General features: G+C 40.8%; 3 protein-coding genes across 3 annotated transcripts; 1 reads left to right on the top strand and 2 right to left on the bottom strand.

Annotated features, from left to right (window-relative positions):
- Nucleotides 1-4,736: 4,736 nt before the first annotated feature.
- LOC134225812 (exosome complex exonuclease RRP42) lies at nucleotides 4,737-5,858 on the bottom strand. The gene is made up of 2 exons (XM_062706175.1): nucleotides 5,675-5,858; nucleotides 4,737-5,601 (listed from the first exon to the last, which is right to left on the bottom strand). Exons 1-2 carry the CDS (start codon nucleotides 5,729-5,731, stop codon nucleotides 4,759-4,761), a joined length of 900 nt encoding a protein of 299 aa, XP_062562159.1. The 5' UTR covers nucleotides 5,732-5,858; the 3' UTR covers nucleotides 4,737-4,758.
- A 3,846-nt stretch (nucleotides 5,859-9,704) lies between these two features.
- Nucleotides 9,705-12,367, top strand: LOC134220111 (DNA mismatch repair protein Mlh1). Its single transcript, XM_062699095.1, has 3 exons — nucleotides 9,705-9,834; nucleotides 10,114-11,397; nucleotides 11,523-12,367. Exons 2-3 carry the CDS (start codon nucleotides 10,130-10,132, stop codon nucleotides 12,247-12,249), a joined length of 1,995 nt encoding a protein of 664 aa, XP_062555079.1. The 5' UTR covers nucleotides 9,705-9,834; nucleotides 10,114-10,129; the 3' UTR covers nucleotides 12,250-12,367.
- LOC134220112 (succinate dehydrogenase assembly factor 2, mitochondrial-like) lies at nucleotides 12,288-13,676 on the bottom strand. The gene is made up of 3 exons (XM_062699096.1): nucleotides 13,519-13,676; nucleotides 13,266-13,441; nucleotides 12,288-12,632 (listed from the first exon to the last, which is right to left on the bottom strand). The coding sequence occupies exons 1-3, from the start codon at nucleotides 13,534-13,536 to the stop codon at nucleotides 12,359-12,361; spliced, it is 468 nt and encodes a 155-aa protein (XP_062555080.1). The 5' UTR covers nucleotides 13,537-13,676; the 3' UTR covers nucleotides 12,288-12,358.
- Nucleotides 13,677-16,131: the final 2,455 nt, after the last annotated feature.

Here is a 16,131-nt window from a genome sequence, read left to right as displayed (position 1 = left end):
CAAGCACGCTCGTATGTTTTTTCATAGTTTCAAATCTAAGGAATCTTAGTTACCATGATCGTTTTGCTTGCGTACCAACCCAGTGCACACTGAACTGTGTTCAGAGTTCAAAACTTAGAACACCAAGGGCGCGGCTCATGTTCTGTTCAGGATGCATCTCTGGCCACTAGCAACATTTTCTCGTGCGTCACCTGCTGGCACTCCTAACCAACCATTTCGTTGGCGTCGCTATGCAATGCCTAAAGCCCTCAGTCCACTGTTTGTCATAATGACAAATATTTGTCAAGTTGATCCGGACATCTACCAAACCGATTAGAAATCGACATGGATATCAGACTGACTTGACAAATATTTGTCATTATGACAAACAGTGTACTGATAGCTTAACACTTCCTGCGCTGTTGTAGTCACAGCTTCGAGGATATTTTCCCACAATCTGTTGACGTCGCCAGATCCGGTGGCACCTCCAGCACCATCTTCGCTCGTCCAGCTTCTGGTGGTACTGTTCAGCAACTCCGTCAACTGACAAGCGTTGGATATTGAAACGCATCGTTCTGTTGTTTCGTGAATTCGTGACGCTGAAAAGTCGCATCCGAATTTTTGCAATCACAAGGTAGTGATCTGGAATGGTAGTGGTAGTGGAATGAAGGCTTTCCGTACCAATCTGCGATCTGCGCATTTGCATCCCCGATGACAATCTTTACATCATATGTTGGGCACTCTTCGTAGGCCTTATCAAGGCTCTCGTAGAACTCATCCTTTACGTCATTAGGCTTATCGTTCGTTGGGGCATAGATGCTGATCAGGCTATAGTTGAAGAATTTGCCCTTCATTCTCAACACGCAAATGCGGTCGCGTATCGGCTTCCACCGGATAGCACGCTTCATCTGATTCCCGATCACCATCAAGCCACCTCCTCGTTCTGCTCTGTCACCGCCGCTATAGTAGTGTGGTACTTGAATGAAGTGTTCGCTATGGGATCCACCGCCCGAAATTTACGATCTCCAGTTCATTTCCTGGATTGCTGCCACACTCACGCCGACCTTCTGCAGCTCGAGCCAGGAGCTCAACTCCAAAATTATGGGTAGGAGACGTGCTTCGACATGTCCTACTTGTCCCACCCACTCACGGCTCCACTGCATATATTGTAACATTCGTAAAATGTTCCAACCAAAAAGAACTCTATTTTGGTGTCAGTTTTGCTCACAAAATTATGAATAAAAATCTTTGAAAGTAAATGTAAATAACACACAAGAACTTGAATTTATTCATGGTGGGCTTCGTAGCCGTGTGGCTAGTGGCGTCAATCATCTAGACGCATGAGCTATGGAGCGTGGGTTCGATTCCCGCCCCGGTAAGGAGGGAACTTTTCGTGATCGAAAAATTCTCCACTGGTTCACTGGGTGTTATGTGTCCTGTCCGTTGTCTAGGTGTTAAGTGTTCAGTCTGTACGAGTCTTCTCCATTCAGCTCGGTCCATGGCTGCACTTCGCCAACCACGCAGTCTGCGGAGGGTCCGCAAATCGTCCTCCACCTGATCGATCCACCTTGCCCGCTGTGCACCTCGCCTTCTTGTTCCCGTCGAATCGTTGTCGAGAACCATTTTCACCGAATTACTGTCCGACATTCTGGCTACGTGCCCGGCTCACCGCAGTCTTCCGATTTTCGCGATGTGAAGGATGGATGGTTTTCCCAACAGCTGATGCAACTCGTGGTTCATTCGCCTCCTCCATGTCCCGTTCGCCATCTGCACCCCACCATAGATGGTACGCAACACTTTCCTTTCAGAAACTCCCAGTGCGCGTTGGTCCTCCACGAGCATCGTCAAGGTCTCGTGTCCGTAAAGAACTACCGGTCTTATAAGCGTTTTGTAGTTTGGTAGTTTGTTTTGTAGTTTTGTCAGTTTGGTACGGCGGCGAACGTACGATTTCCAAAGTACGTACGATTTCCAGCCACTATGCGTCTCAGAATTTCTTTGCTGGTATCGTTATCGGCGGTTACCAGTGAGCCCAAGTACATGAATTCTTCAACCACCTCGATTTCGTCACCACCGATAGAAACTCGCGGTGGGTGGCTTACATTGGCCTCTCTTGAGCCTCTTCCTATCATGTACTTCGTCTTCGACGTGTTGATGACTAGTCCAATCCGTTTAGCTTCGCTTTTCAGTCTGATGTAGGCTTCCTCCATCCTCTCAAAGTTACGTGCCATGATATCAATGTCGTCGGCGAAACCAAATAACTGGACGGACTTCGAGAAAATCGTACCACTCGTGTCAATCCCTGCCCTTCGTATTACTCCCTCCAAAGCGATGTTGAATAGCAGACACGAAAGGCCATCACCTTGCCGTAACCCTCTGCGCGTTCCGAAGGGACTCGAGAATGTCCCTGAAACTCGAACTTCGCACATCACCCGATCCATCGTCGCCTTGATCAACCGTATCAGTTTATCCGGAAATCCGTTTTCGTGCATTAGCTGCCATTAGCTGGTCCCGATCGATTGTATCATATGCGGCTTTGAAGTCGATAAATAGATGATGTGTGGGCACGTTGTATTCGTGGCATTTCTGCAATACCTGACGTATGGCGACCACCTGGTCTGTGGTAGAGCGTTCATCCATAAATCCCGCCTGGTACTGCCCCACGAACTCTCTTGCAATTGGTGTTAGTGGGCGGCATCAAATTTGGGAGAGTACCTTGTAGGCGGCGTTCAGCAATGTGATTGCACGGTAGTTGCTACAATCCAACTTATCGCCCTTTTTGTAGATGGGACACACGACACCTTCCATCCGCTGCGGCAGAACCTCATCCTCCCAAACCTCTAGCCAGTGCATCACCACCGTGTTTAAACAGCTCTCCTGGTAGTTGGTCAACTCCAGGGGCTTTGTTGTTTTTCAGCCGGCCAATCTCCACCTGGATTTCCTGGAGATTCGGAGCCGGAAGTCGCGTGCTCCTAGGTTCATTTCCATACCGCCACCGTTGTCTGCCATATCGCCGTTCAGGTGCTCTTCGTAGTGCTGCCGCCACCTTTGGATCACCTCACGCTCGTTTGTAAGAAGGTTCCCGTTTATGTCCCTACACATATCGGGCTGTGGCACGTGGCCCTTACGTGAACGGTTCAACTTCTCATAGAACTTTCGTGCGTTATTAGCGCGGTACAGTTCCTCCGTCTCTTCACGGTCTCGATCTTCCTGCTGGCGCTTTTTCCTCCGGAAAATCGAGTTTTGTCTGTTTCGCACCCGGTTGTATCGTGCCTCGTTCGCCCTCGTGCGGTGTTGCGGCAATCTCGCCCATGCTGCATTCTTCTCCTCAACTAACTGCTCACATTCGCCGTCATACCAGTCGTTTCTCTGATCCGGAGCCACCGTGCCTAGTGCAGCGGTTGCGGTGCTTCCAATGGCGGATCGAATATCTCTCCAGCCATCTTCAAGAGATGCTGCGCCTAGCTGCTCTTCCGTTGGGAGTGCCACTTCCAGCTGCTGCGCGTAGTCTTGGGCTAGTCTACCGTTTTGTAGCCGCCCAATGTTTAGCCGCGGCGGACGACTCCGACGCGTGTTGTTCACCGTCTAGAGTTTTGAGCGCAGACATACTGCAACGAGGTAGTGGTCGGATTCAATATTCGCACTGCGGTAAGTGCGTACGTTCGTGATATCAGAGAAGAATTTACCGTCGATTAGAACGTGGTCGATTTGGTTTTCCGTTACTTGATTAGGTGATTTCCATGTGGCCTTGTGGATATTCTTGCGGGGGAAGGAAGTGCTTCGGACTACCATTCCGCGGGAGGCTGCAAAGTTTATGCATCGTTGGCCGTTGTCATTCGATACAGTTCCATGTTCCAAGCTGACTGGTGATCTTTTATTCGTTTCCTAGGTCGTTGCCGATTGTATCGAGTCGTATTATCTTCTATGTCGTTCGTAATGGTTGTTTTTAAAGGCGGGTTATTGGGCCTGCGCAAACCTCCTGTCTCGTCGGAGGGCCGTCGTGTCAGGGCTGTTTAGCGTCCCACCTAACACCAGGACTTGGGACAAGTTACAAGTTACAATACGTATATTGTATACAGAGATGATAAGTGAGAAACTTTTTCATTCTCTTTTCAATGCTAGTGGACTCGCACCACTGAGAGGAGACTGACGCTTGCCATCGTGCGCAAAATACGGCCTCTTCCAGTGAGGAAGGTGGCTGCGGCGAAAGAGACAGCTTTGCGGCAGATGGCCGCCAGCGCACGGTGGCAAAAATGCAAGATGCCTACCTCGGCACAGGCAGACTCGGCTGGTGTTAAGGGTAACAATCCAGAGGCGGCTCGAACGTATAGGAATAAAATGTCGGCGACAGAGTCTCGATTAGGTTACCGTGGGCGATATTAGGTCTGTTCCATGCCGTAGAGTAGGCGGCTATCAATGATAGCCTGCCCGATCTTTAACCGGAGCCTCCTGTTGTTGGTTCGATGAGGCTTAGCAGAAACTATTAACAACCGATACACCACGGCTACAATAAGATTTTCCGACGGACCCTTCACATTGCTGCTTCGAAATAATGTGGCTAGGTGTGGCTAACCTGTGCTGGTTGCAACTGATTCAGCCATAGTGCATTACTTGCATTGGAATCGACGAAAGCAAAGCAAAGAAAAATCACCTAGTACCTATAAAAAAAATCTCGGCAAAAAGCTGCCAAGTTACCAATTTGAAACAGTTTCCCTATAATGATTTTCTCTAAATAAATAAATTAAAACGAATAATAATGCTAATTATTAAAGCTAAAATATTCTATTTCAAAAACCCAAATATTTCCTTTTCCCCAAGTGGCTTGGTGTTATTCTCTTCATCGGCCTTCAACGCGGCCATTAGGGCTTTGTCCAAATAAGCTGCAGCACTTACCCCTAGGTCCAAGCTTTTCATCAGCGTATCCGAATGGAAAGAGCCTTCACCAGAAGTCCGGATCGACGTGACTGATGACTTATTACCCTTTTTACGCGATACGCCAATCACAACGCTGATTGCACTGCACTCCTCTTCTTCTGCCGAAGGATCAACCACACAGCAGTCTCCAATCTTGCACACAGTCACCAGCAGTGGGGCAGCGTCAATATTCAATCGTTCGCAATCATACGGGTCGTCGGACAGTATGATGTCCATAGCCCCTCCGTCCAATTCCGCCGAGGACACCCGGGGAAGCTTAGTATTGTAGAGAGCCGCCTTGACGGCCAGGGACACGGCATCGAAAAGATTACCACCGCATTCAAGAATCAGGATGTCCACGTAAAGTTTCCAGCATTGATGCTTAGCCAGAATACACAGCGGCGTCAGATCGAACGCTTGTTGGGAAAGGTACGCCTTTGACAGTGTGTTGGATATTTCAGTGGCCAGCTCTTCGCCGCCACGTCCCTCGAAATCCGGCGTGGCATTGGCCGAACAGTCCACAAAGAACTCGAGTTTACCCTCCTTTGGCCGATTGGGGCTGGGAATGTCGATGTCGGCCTTCACAGCCACGAGTATATCCGTGTTTGCCAGGCGCAGTCTAGCCGAACCCATTGCATGTACGACAACATCCGTTTCCAGTTCCATTGGGCGGTAATCACGGTTCGTTCGGCCGTCATTGCGGTAATCTTTCTGTGAAATTGATCATTAAATGATTTTGATTAAACGCTTTTGATGTGAGTTGTCTGGATTTTCTCCACATTACCTGAATTCCATGTAGAATATATGTCTTTTCGGCTTCGCTTAACAGAACATTTGCCATCGTTAAAACTAATTTATAGGTAAGTAAAATAAACTTAAAAAGACGCTTTTAGTTATCGGCCATAAGATATTTTGGAAACATCAGTGCATAAGCACATGTCATTATTTTTGTTTTGCTCCGGATCGGGGTTCTGTCGCAGTGTTCGAAAGTTGCGACTACGATGATGGGACCATCGAATCCATCAGACCTAAAGTTACTATGAATATAAATAAAGTCTGGCGGAGTTAAATAAAACGGTTATGTTTTTTCAACTTTTTTTTGGAAAAAGAATTGATTAATTTTGATACACATATTTGAGTTTGCCATTAAATTTTTTAGGTGTATTTCTTATATTGCAGTTTGCGTTGGGTTCGCCAAATGCACGAAGTTGCAGCAAACATGCAAAAGATCTTGCATACAGTGTTGCTGATTAATTTATCTTTCAAGAAGATTATGTTATAATCGAAGTCGTAATGTTTTGTCATCCTATTTAAGCAATATATAATAAGCTCTTACTCCATATTTAAAATATTGTGATAGAAAGTCATTGTTTTTTACTGGAAACTATGATAAAACTAATAAATAAAGTGCCAATGTTTAACATTCTTCCCCTGAAAAATAATTAAAATATGTTAGCACCACTGCTCCGATGTACACATCAAACTAAAACTAACGTGAATCCAATGCATAACACGTCTAAAACAGACGAATAAGCATGAATTTTGACAGCTCGTTCCTGTGCAAGTTGCTTGCAGGTTGTCTGCAATGCTAATTTTATTTGCAAATCGCAATACATATCATTAAGCGCCTACTTTGGCAAAAAATGTATTAGAAATCTTAATAATAGGGTAAATGATATATTTTGGACATGTACATATTTTGGACAAGCCTGAGCTTCTTCGATCAATTTTAGATAATGTGTAGGAAAATTTTTATCGAAAGTATTGCGCTTTTTGCACTTCATAAGAGTTTTGCGAGATTTTTTTTCTCACAGTCATCTTTTTCTCACACTCAATACACTCAAAAAAGTTTGATTTTCCGTGTATAATTTTTGTGGGTGAGTGCTCAATCTGAAAACAAATAGACGTCAAATCATGGCGGGGATCGATTTAGTGTACACGCTCACATGTGACTAACGAGTAATGGGTTATAATTGGGTAAATTTCAGTAACAAAAATCGATCAACCCGAAATAAGAGTGAGTGTGAGAAAATGAAGCGGGCAAATCACAATCTACACATAACTCTTCAAATTGGTGAAATCGGCAATATGATCATTGCATACTTTTACCTCAGCTCTAGCGGCTCCTAATGAGAATTCACAAATCAACTATTATTTATCTTTAAAATTACCTAAAATGTAAAGCTTTCTACCAAAGTGCCTGTTGGACGCCAGTATGCAGGAGAACATGCATTATAGGACTCTTCGTAACATGCACCTGAAACACGTTTAAATTGGTTAAAACGGCAATCTTGAGGTCTTGCGGCCAAAGTTTGATTGTAATTGAGATACTAACATATTCCAATCGCTTAACATGAACTTGAGACGGATGGAAAAGGAGTGACCAAAATGAAGTTATGTTTTTATGCATCAGACATTTATTGGTCACTCCATGTACAGTACATGGATGAACCATTAATTGCCAACTTTCAGGCTGTTTTCAATGATATCGATAAGATTGCGAAACAATGTTAATTTCTGGTTTAATCTGTGTCGGTTAAGCAAATAAATGCATTTAAATGAATGTGGATACGTGTAGGTAAGTCATACCATTGAGATCTGTAGGTGGCCATTTTTAAATTAGGAGAAAATGACTCTGTCCAAAATATATGCATTTTCCATGTCGAAATTATATATTTGATGTTCAAAAAGAAAATATTTCAGTTCGCAGTATATCACAGTTTACACCTAGTAAACGTAATTTACTCAAAAATTGAGCAATGGAGACACAAGACTAATCATAGGTTATGTATTTGGATGAACCTAGTGGTTTTCAATTGTTTTATACTATTCAATCTCGATATATTTTCTAATGAATGTCCTATGCTTGTCCAAGATACATCATTTACCCTATATAACATTATTTTTTTACGTATACATGAAATACGGCTTTTCGCATTATGTTTTTTCCTTGAATTTCATCTGCTGTAGAAATTGAACACATAAACAATTTGTTAAGAAAATTATTTTGAGCTTTTTAGTGGAATATCTTCACTTGTCATAAGACGAGTTTGTACCATCCCATTTAATTCCACAACTTGATTGTACCTTGACAGATACGTATTTCAACCTCAACAGTAAGGTCGTCTTCAGTGTTTCGTACTTGACTCGACTTATGAGATGGTTTAAGTCGAATGGGATGGTCTAAGTCGAGTCAAGTATGAGACACTGAAGACGACCTTACTGTTGAGGTCAAAATACGTATCCATCAAGGTACAATCAAGTGGTGGAATTAAATGGGATGGTACAAACTCGTATTATGACATAAACAATATTGAATAAAAAGATATTTTAGTTACTAGATAAACATTTTTACCATAGATATAATTATAATATACATTATAATTATATTATAATTGTTTTTACTGTCGTCAGGAACATCTTTTGCTGGCGAAGATAGGAGATCTAAATGTCAATGAAGGAAACATACATACGATTTGACATTTGTTTCGGACAGCAGAACAAAGGGAACTGCTGAAGCTACAATCTTTATCAAGTAACTAAAGTATCTTTTGTTGAATATACAATAATCAACAGAGTTAGAGAACACGTAAAAAAAATTAATGTTGTTTATTATTATTATTTTTTTTTAAAGCTTTATTAGAGTGATTTTAAAGTTGTTGACAAAGTTCATCACTTGTTTATTATTAATATTTCAAGACAAAATTTTCAAAACGACTTATCTGCTTTTGTAAACAAAGATTCAAACGACGATTTGACGAATCTGATGCTCTCCCACGCAAACCAACACCATCAACAGGTAGCGGAATCCTTCACCTAGCTATTGATGATGTTGGTTTGCGTGGGAGAGCTATCAGATTCGTCAAATCGTCGTTTGAATCTATGGTTACAAAAGCAGATAAGTCGTTTTGAAAATTTTGTCTTGATTTCTAATACTTTTTTGCGAAAGCAGGCGCTTATTGACATGTATGTATAAGAAAAAACTTATATATCGCATTAGTCACATACATTCAGAAACTTTTCATTAACTTATGAATGTTATTAGCTTTTTGATATGGGGTCATTCATTAGGTTGCATAATGAAGAGTACATATAAGTATTTTCGAATGGTTTTTTTGCCATAACATATAAGGTTATTTTTTTAAGGTGAACAACGATGATGATGACTAACCTTTTTTTCTTTATCGTTAAATTCATCATTTCGGTTTTTGAAAGAAAGGAACAACGGAGAAACCGTAAATCTTCACTCAGCTGATTCGGTATTATAAAACAAAATTTGTTTAATAAAGATTCAATATATTCATATGCATATGAGTGTTTTTTTCACCCATCAATTAGGCTTTCTGCGAGCGTTTACGCAAACGCACATTTCACTCGCACTTTTACTCAGTTTGTTTGCAACCACCAGCAGCTGTCACGGCAAAATCAAATAGGATTGTTGGTGAGAAATGTCGGCAAGACCCCAATTAGGCTTTCAGCGATCGTGTACGTACACGCACGTTTCACTCACACTTTTACTCGGTTTGTTTGCAACCACGAGCAGCTGTCACGGCAAAATCAAATGGGATTGTTTGCAACCACGAACCTGCGTTCGTGTTGGTGAGAAATGTCGGCGAGACCCTAATTATTGGTTATTTCGCAAACAGCCGTGTTCGTTGGAGTTTAATTTTTTTCAGTGTGGGAGGATTAAACTGGGAAACCGAAATGCGGAATAATCGCGTCGATCAATTTCGATGTGGCACGAAAAGATAACCAACGCAACCAAGTACCGACGAATCAACAAACCACAATAAAAATACACCAAAGGTATACCGTATACGAGAAAGGCAAAAACTGTCAATAAATAGACGGAGGCGCAATTTACGATACTAGTTTGTGATACAAAATCGAATTCATTAATGAATTTTCTCGTTATGCGTAAAATCCAGTGATATTTTATACACTGTCGTAGCCAAGCAAATTCGTCTTACGATTTGCTTCTTACCAACGAAAACAAGCGCGGAACACCGAAGGATAATTCGCATGTTCACGCCTCAAAAACAGAACACTGAATTCGTCTTCCGATTTGCTTCTTACCAACGAAAACAAGCGCGGAACACCGAAGGATAATTCGCATGTTCACGCCTCAAAAACTGAACACTGAATAATCGTTTATTTTCACAGTTCCTGTCAGCCTACTGAGATTGAATTTCAAATTTCTTCTCATTAGCTTATTATTATTAGTATTATTTAAACTCAAATGGAGAAACTAAATATGGAGCCTGGTGTGATTCGCAAACTTGATGAGGTAGTGGTGAACCGAATCGCTGCAGGAGAAATCATACAGCGACCGGCAAATGCATTGAAGGAGATGATAGAAAATAGCCTGGATGCCAAGTCGACCGGCATTCAGGTTGTAATAAAAGCCGGTGGACTGAAGTCGCTACAGATTCAGGATAACGGCACTGGAATTCGTCGCGATGATCTGGCTATCGTTTGTGAACGTTTCACTACATCTAAACTGAAAAAGTTCGAAGATTTGTCCTCCATCGAAACGTACGGTTTCCGTGGAGAAGCCTTGGCAAGTATCAGTCATGTAGCGCATTTAACGATAACTACCAAAACTAAGGATGAGAAATGTGCCTTTAAGGCCTCTTACGAGGATGGGAAATTGAAAGGAGACGTCAAACCTTGTGCAGGCAATCAGGGTACTCAAATAGCAGTGGAAGACCTGTTCTATAATGTTCCAATGCGGAAGCAAGCTCTGAAAGCTCCCAACGAAGAATTTCAAAAGATATCTGACGTTGTCAGCAAATACGCAGTGCACAACCCCCAGACTGGGTTTATGCTGAAGAAATTTGGAGAAAACGCTACAATTCGAACACAAGCCAAATCTACGGTTGAAAATAACATTTCACTTATCTATGGGTCGTCAATCGGTAAATCACTGCTGAAAATCACCATCGATGACGAAATTCTGCAACTACAAGTGGATGGGTTCGTAACCAACGTTAATTTCTCCTTGAAGAAAGGCATGTTTCTGCTATTCATCAACCACAGAGCTGTCGAGTCTACAAACATAAGGAAAGCTATCGACCAAATTTATTCACTTTATTTGCCTAAAGGAATGGCACCATTTGTTTATTTATCCATCGAACTGAACCCGAACAACGTTGATGTCAACGTCCATCCAACAAAGCATGAAGTACACTTTCTACACGAGGAAGAAATCATCGACAAGATCAAAGAAGCTGTGGAACGTTCACTGCTTGGCGGGAATGCTTCGCGGACATTCTACACCCAAGCACTTTTGCCCGGAGCACCAGAACCTGCCGAAACGAGTAAATTGAACGATTCAGCGAGTGATAAACCTAAACTTGATTACAAGTTCGTTCGGACGTCACACAGCGATCAAAAGTTGGATAAATTCTTCGGTTTGAATGTGTCCAGAAATGCCAGTATGAACGAAAACACAAACGGCGAGCAAGGAGGGTCGTTCATTCTACCGAAACAAGACAGATCTATTAGGTAAGTATTACGTTCGTGTAAGTGTCAATCCACTTTCCATTCGAAAGTTCAAATAAACATGCAAAGAGTAGTTATTCGTATTTTCTATTATATTAAACTTACATTATGTTTATTTTACTTTTCAGAGAAACCAAACTGACCAGTGTATTAAGCTTAAGAAAAGCAGTAGAAGAAGCATGCGATCGAAGTCTACGCACAATTCTTAGTGAATTAACTTTTGTAGGCGTAATTGATCGAAACTGGGTGCTCATTCAGTACGACACGAAAATGTTCCTTGTAACGACCCGATCCTTGTTCGAAGAACTATGCTATCAAATGCTGCTTTTTAATTTCGAAAATTTTGAGTCAATCCTATTTACGCGCCCGTTGCCGGTCCTGGAACTAGCGATGCTCGCACTGGAAGACGCAGAGAGCGGTTGGACCGAAGAAGATGGCTCGAAAAATGAACTCGCTGAGCGTATTTTGGAGATTTTAGTCAACAAAGCACCTCTGATGAAAGAATATTTTAATCTTTGCATCAGTGCTGACGGAATGTTGGAATCAATACCAATCGTTGTCCAAGAATATATCCCTTCCATGGCTTATCTTCCTATGTTCATTCTCCGCCTGGCGACGGAGGTGGAATGGGATGACGAGAAGGAATGCTTTGATACGTTTTGCCGAGAAGTTGCACGTTTTTACGCAAAGATTGCTCTTACCAAAGGTGATGACGAGTACAAATGGGAATTGGAGCATGCAATCTATCCGGCTATAAAACAGTACCTACTGCCGCCAAAGACGTTTGCCAAAAATGGATCTGTTCTGAAAGTGGCTAACCTGCCAGATCTATACAGGGTTTTTGAAAGGTGTTGAAGTCAGACATATTTTTTTAACATTTTAATAAGTGCATATTATACTAATCAAACAGCAACATTTTTATTCACATTCCTTAAAAACGACTAAATAAAAGTACTGTCATAATTCAATACAAGTTAGGCTGACAAATTCTTTTCTCACGGTCGGCATTCTTAACGTGTTCCTTCAGCAAAGCCATAATCTCGTTGTCATACTCGGCCGGAGTTGGCTTAACGCCGGTTGCCCAATAGAATATATCCCAATCGTTCGTAGGCATGTTGATCAGCTGATCATACAGTTTGGTTTGCTTAGCATCCATCGCTTCCAAGTATTTTGCGGCAAACGTACTCAACAGCAAACCGTTCTCCAGCATTCCACGCTTCCTTGATTGATACAGCAACCTAAAAATCGCATTAATCCATGCAATGTTAATTGTTGGATATGGAACTTTATGAATGTTTAAGAGTACTCTAATATACATTATTGTCAAATTGTGCCTTGCAAACTCTTGCGCCCGAATTTCAGAAACCATAGGCTTGACTAGGGATCCTATAATGAGAGATATGCGAAAGCGGCCATTGTAAGCCAATCGAGCATTGAGAACTATCAAAACGTGAGCCAAATGAACGTTGTTATTGTTGCAGATTGAGACGAGGTTGAGAGGTATTGAGATAGATTTTAAGAAAAGTTTCATCGAATAAACAATTTGTTTTACTTTCGCGAGTAGAAGTAATATAGTTTATGTATCGTGTTTCGCCTGTTTGTATGGCACTTTTATTTTAGTGATAATGCTTATTTCAACACTGTTAGTGGACAGACAAAGATAATCCAAATTGTTATCAAATGCAAAGTCATATACAAGCTTCAACATTTTGCGCTGCGGCAAGTGCTGGAAGCGTTTTCTAACAAAAGTAACAGCGTTGCTAAATCGTCTGGAAAAGTATTTGCATATCTCTCATTATAGGATCCCTAGGCTTGACCTGTCCTTGACCGACGGAATGTACCAAAATCACAAATACTTTATATTTATATACCTTGACTTCTGCAAGCGCAACGGCTCATTTTTCTTCTCTTTGTAAATGGGAATCGGAATTGATTTATCTTCCAAATCAATCATCGGAGTAGGAGGTTTGTTATCATTGTAGCGGGAGCCTAGAATGATTTGCCCGGTACAAATAGATCTAATACTTCTGTTGCCATTGCACCGGAACTGTAATGGAAAACGGTTGATTGGGTTCCAATACTTCCTAGATAATCTTATAATGGGTGTTCTAATTTTTAACTTACCAGACGAAGCAAAGACATATTTGGGTTCTGTTCTGATTTCGTTATATAAATCTGAGAATACTTTATAATAAATAAAAAAGGACAATAATTTCACATCGCAATTTGTTTTGTCACAACAACGGTCTATGCTCGTTTGATCGAACCTCAAAGTGTTCGCGTCTCACATGCATACAAAGAAAAAGGCGTTATTCGCAAAGTCGAAACTGCCGTGCTCGGGCATACATACAAACATCAGGGCCTGTTCAAATATTACGTGACGCAAAAAACGTAGTTTTTAAGAACCCCCCACCCCCTCGTAACAATCCGTAACAATTTTCAGAACCACCCCCACCCCTATGCGTAACGCGTAGCAAATGCTATTTTTAAAAAAAGGTCTTTATTTTATTTAATAGAATTTGAAGGACGGTGCCATACATTATTATCTATTGCATATTTCATGCTTTTTCAAACATAATGAATATTTTTAATTTTTAAAATATTTTTTCTCTATGCAAATAATTTGTTACGCGTAACAATATTTCGAAGGACCCCCACCCCCTATATTTTGCGTAACAAAGCGTAACAAAAATCAAACAACCCCCCACCCCCTATTGCGTTACGTAATATTTGAACAGACCCATCAGAGTGTATGTTAATCTGGGTGGTGCGGATAGAATCGATTTGGTTGTCAAAGTGAAGCCAAAAATTTCTATTGTGCCGGAGCCAAACATTGAAGATTGTGGTTATGTTCGTTTTACATCTTATATTGAGAAGTATTGTTATTATTTGGGGAAAAACATAAAAATAAACTTAGTTTGAGTTTTGCATTCTTTCTAACAAATATATTCAAATTATATTTCGAATGGAAAATTAGTAGGAATGCAACTAAAATGCACTCGTTATGAGATTTCACGAGATTCAGCAGCTGATTGGAGCAGGAATGTATGTAAACTATCGGAAAGTCATGTAGAGTCTCGCGCATTTGTGCGCCTTCATGCAGCATGGAAAGAGAAATTCAAAGAGCGGGAAATGTTTGACAGCCAAGTAACTGCAAAATAATTTTGCTTATGGGATTGATTTCAAAATATCCCGCTACTCGCTTGAGAGCACAAAAGCGGCTCTATCCGCAGCACCCAGATGTTAATTAAGAGTGGCGACATGTGCCGCATTTGACAGATCTCCTGCTCGTTTGGAACGCGATTTTGTATGGGAATGACAGATGAATTTTGTTCCAATTCTGACAGTGTCGCCACTTTTATAGCCTATTCAGATTGGGCTATTTATGACTGTGTTAAGTGAGAGGGTATCCAATTATTACGAGGTGTTCAGACTGCAGCAAGATAATATATCTTGACGTTTCCATGTTTCCTCATTTGCACGCTAATACAGGGTTGAATTCAAGGAGAGTTTTAAAATTTAATTTGCGAAATCAAGCATTTGTGTGACGACAATCGAACATTTTTTTCTGAACAAAGTTTCTACGAAAAAAAAAAATATTAAAAAAAAATATGAAAAGGGATTTTCGAAGAATATTTGAAGCTCTCATTAAGGATAATGCGAGGGATAATGAGCGAAGCTACATTCATTAGTTGGGTGCGCCGTTCTTCGGGGAATCAGACTATTCCTCAATTTATTTTTAAGAGGAGATTTGATAGAAAAAATTAGATACTTTTGGGAATTCTCACAAATTTTGGATGAATTAATGCATTACCAATCCATGTTTTATTTAAGGTTATTCTACTTTATATATACATCCCATTCAAAACGTACAGTTGTCCCACGAAATCCAAAGTATATTAAGCCATTCAAGGAGCAGAATTGAAACAATTTATGAAATCATGTTTATTCATCAAATATATTCGTTTTACGACCATTCCTACGTTTTAAATTGTCTTCCGCATTGGCCCTTGAACTTTGAAAATTTATTCGATTTGTTCTATTAAATCTAGGTTTAAGTTAAATACTTCATGTTAATTCTAGAGAGCATCTGTTTTTAAAACAATTCATGTTGAATAAGTGGAGAATAAATAATTATCATCATTATTTTTCATCATATAAAATGCTTTCCACAAAACCATCACAATCCGAGTTATTCTTCAGCGCTCAGAAGATTTCCATCTAACATGCATTCGACCCTGCTGCGACAGAAAGAGCATGACTGTCAACTACGAAACGAAATGAAAACAGAGAGAATTTTCTCTCTGGCAAAGAGAGCGTGACGCTTGTCAGTTTTGTTTTGTTGAATTTCTCCCTGCATCCCAGTTAGAACGAAAGCTCTCTCGTAATAATTGTTCGTAATAAATTCTCTATGACTCTTTTTAGCGGGTATCTTTTGACAGCGCAAAATGTATGGAATATTACGTAAATAATGACATCATAAAGCGTATTTACCCTGAAACGCCAATTATTATGTCATTAATGGCGTAATCTGAATAGGCTATTAGTTACATACACTCTGACAAACATGAGTGATATCACCGATATCACTGAAATTTAGCATGGTGAAGGAAATTAAATTTAAAATACTTACAAAAAATGTAAAACTTTTTAATTAAAAACTAATTAACTTTTACTATCTGTAAGCCTTGTTCATTGTCTCGAACTATGCATGTCGATTTTTGACGATTTTGATTT

The sequence above is a fragment of the Armigeres subalbatus genome, chromosome 3 (assembly GCF_024139115.2).
Source record: "Armigeres subalbatus isolate Guangzhou_Male chromosome 3, GZ_Asu_2, whole genome shotgun sequence".
Lineage (NCBI taxonomy): Eukaryota > Metazoa > Arthropoda > Insecta > Diptera > Culicidae > Armigeres > Armigeres subalbatus.
This window is presented reverse-complemented; position numbering and strand designations above follow the sequence as displayed.

Coding starts and splice junctions, on each gene's coding strand:
- LOC134225812 (XM_062706175.1), bottom strand. CDS start 5,731: ATGGCAAATGTTCTGTTAAGCGAAGCCGAAAAGACATATATTCTACAT. Junction 5,602..5,674: donor ATATTCTACATGGAATTCAG/GTAATGTGGAGA, acceptor TCAATTTCACAG/AAAGATTACCGCAATGACGG.
- LOC134220111 (XM_062699095.1), top strand. CDS start 10,130: ATGGAGAAACTAAATATGGAGCCTGGTGTGATTCGCAAACTTGATGAG. Junction 11,398..11,522: donor AAACAAGACAGATCTATTAG/GTAAGTATTACG, acceptor TTTACTTTTCAG/AGAAACCAAACTGACCAGTG.
- LOC134220112 (XM_062699096.1), bottom strand. Junction 12,633..13,265: donor TTGCGCTTGCAGAAGTCAAG/GTATATAAATAT, acceptor TGCGATTTTTAG/GTTGCTGTATCAATCAAGGA.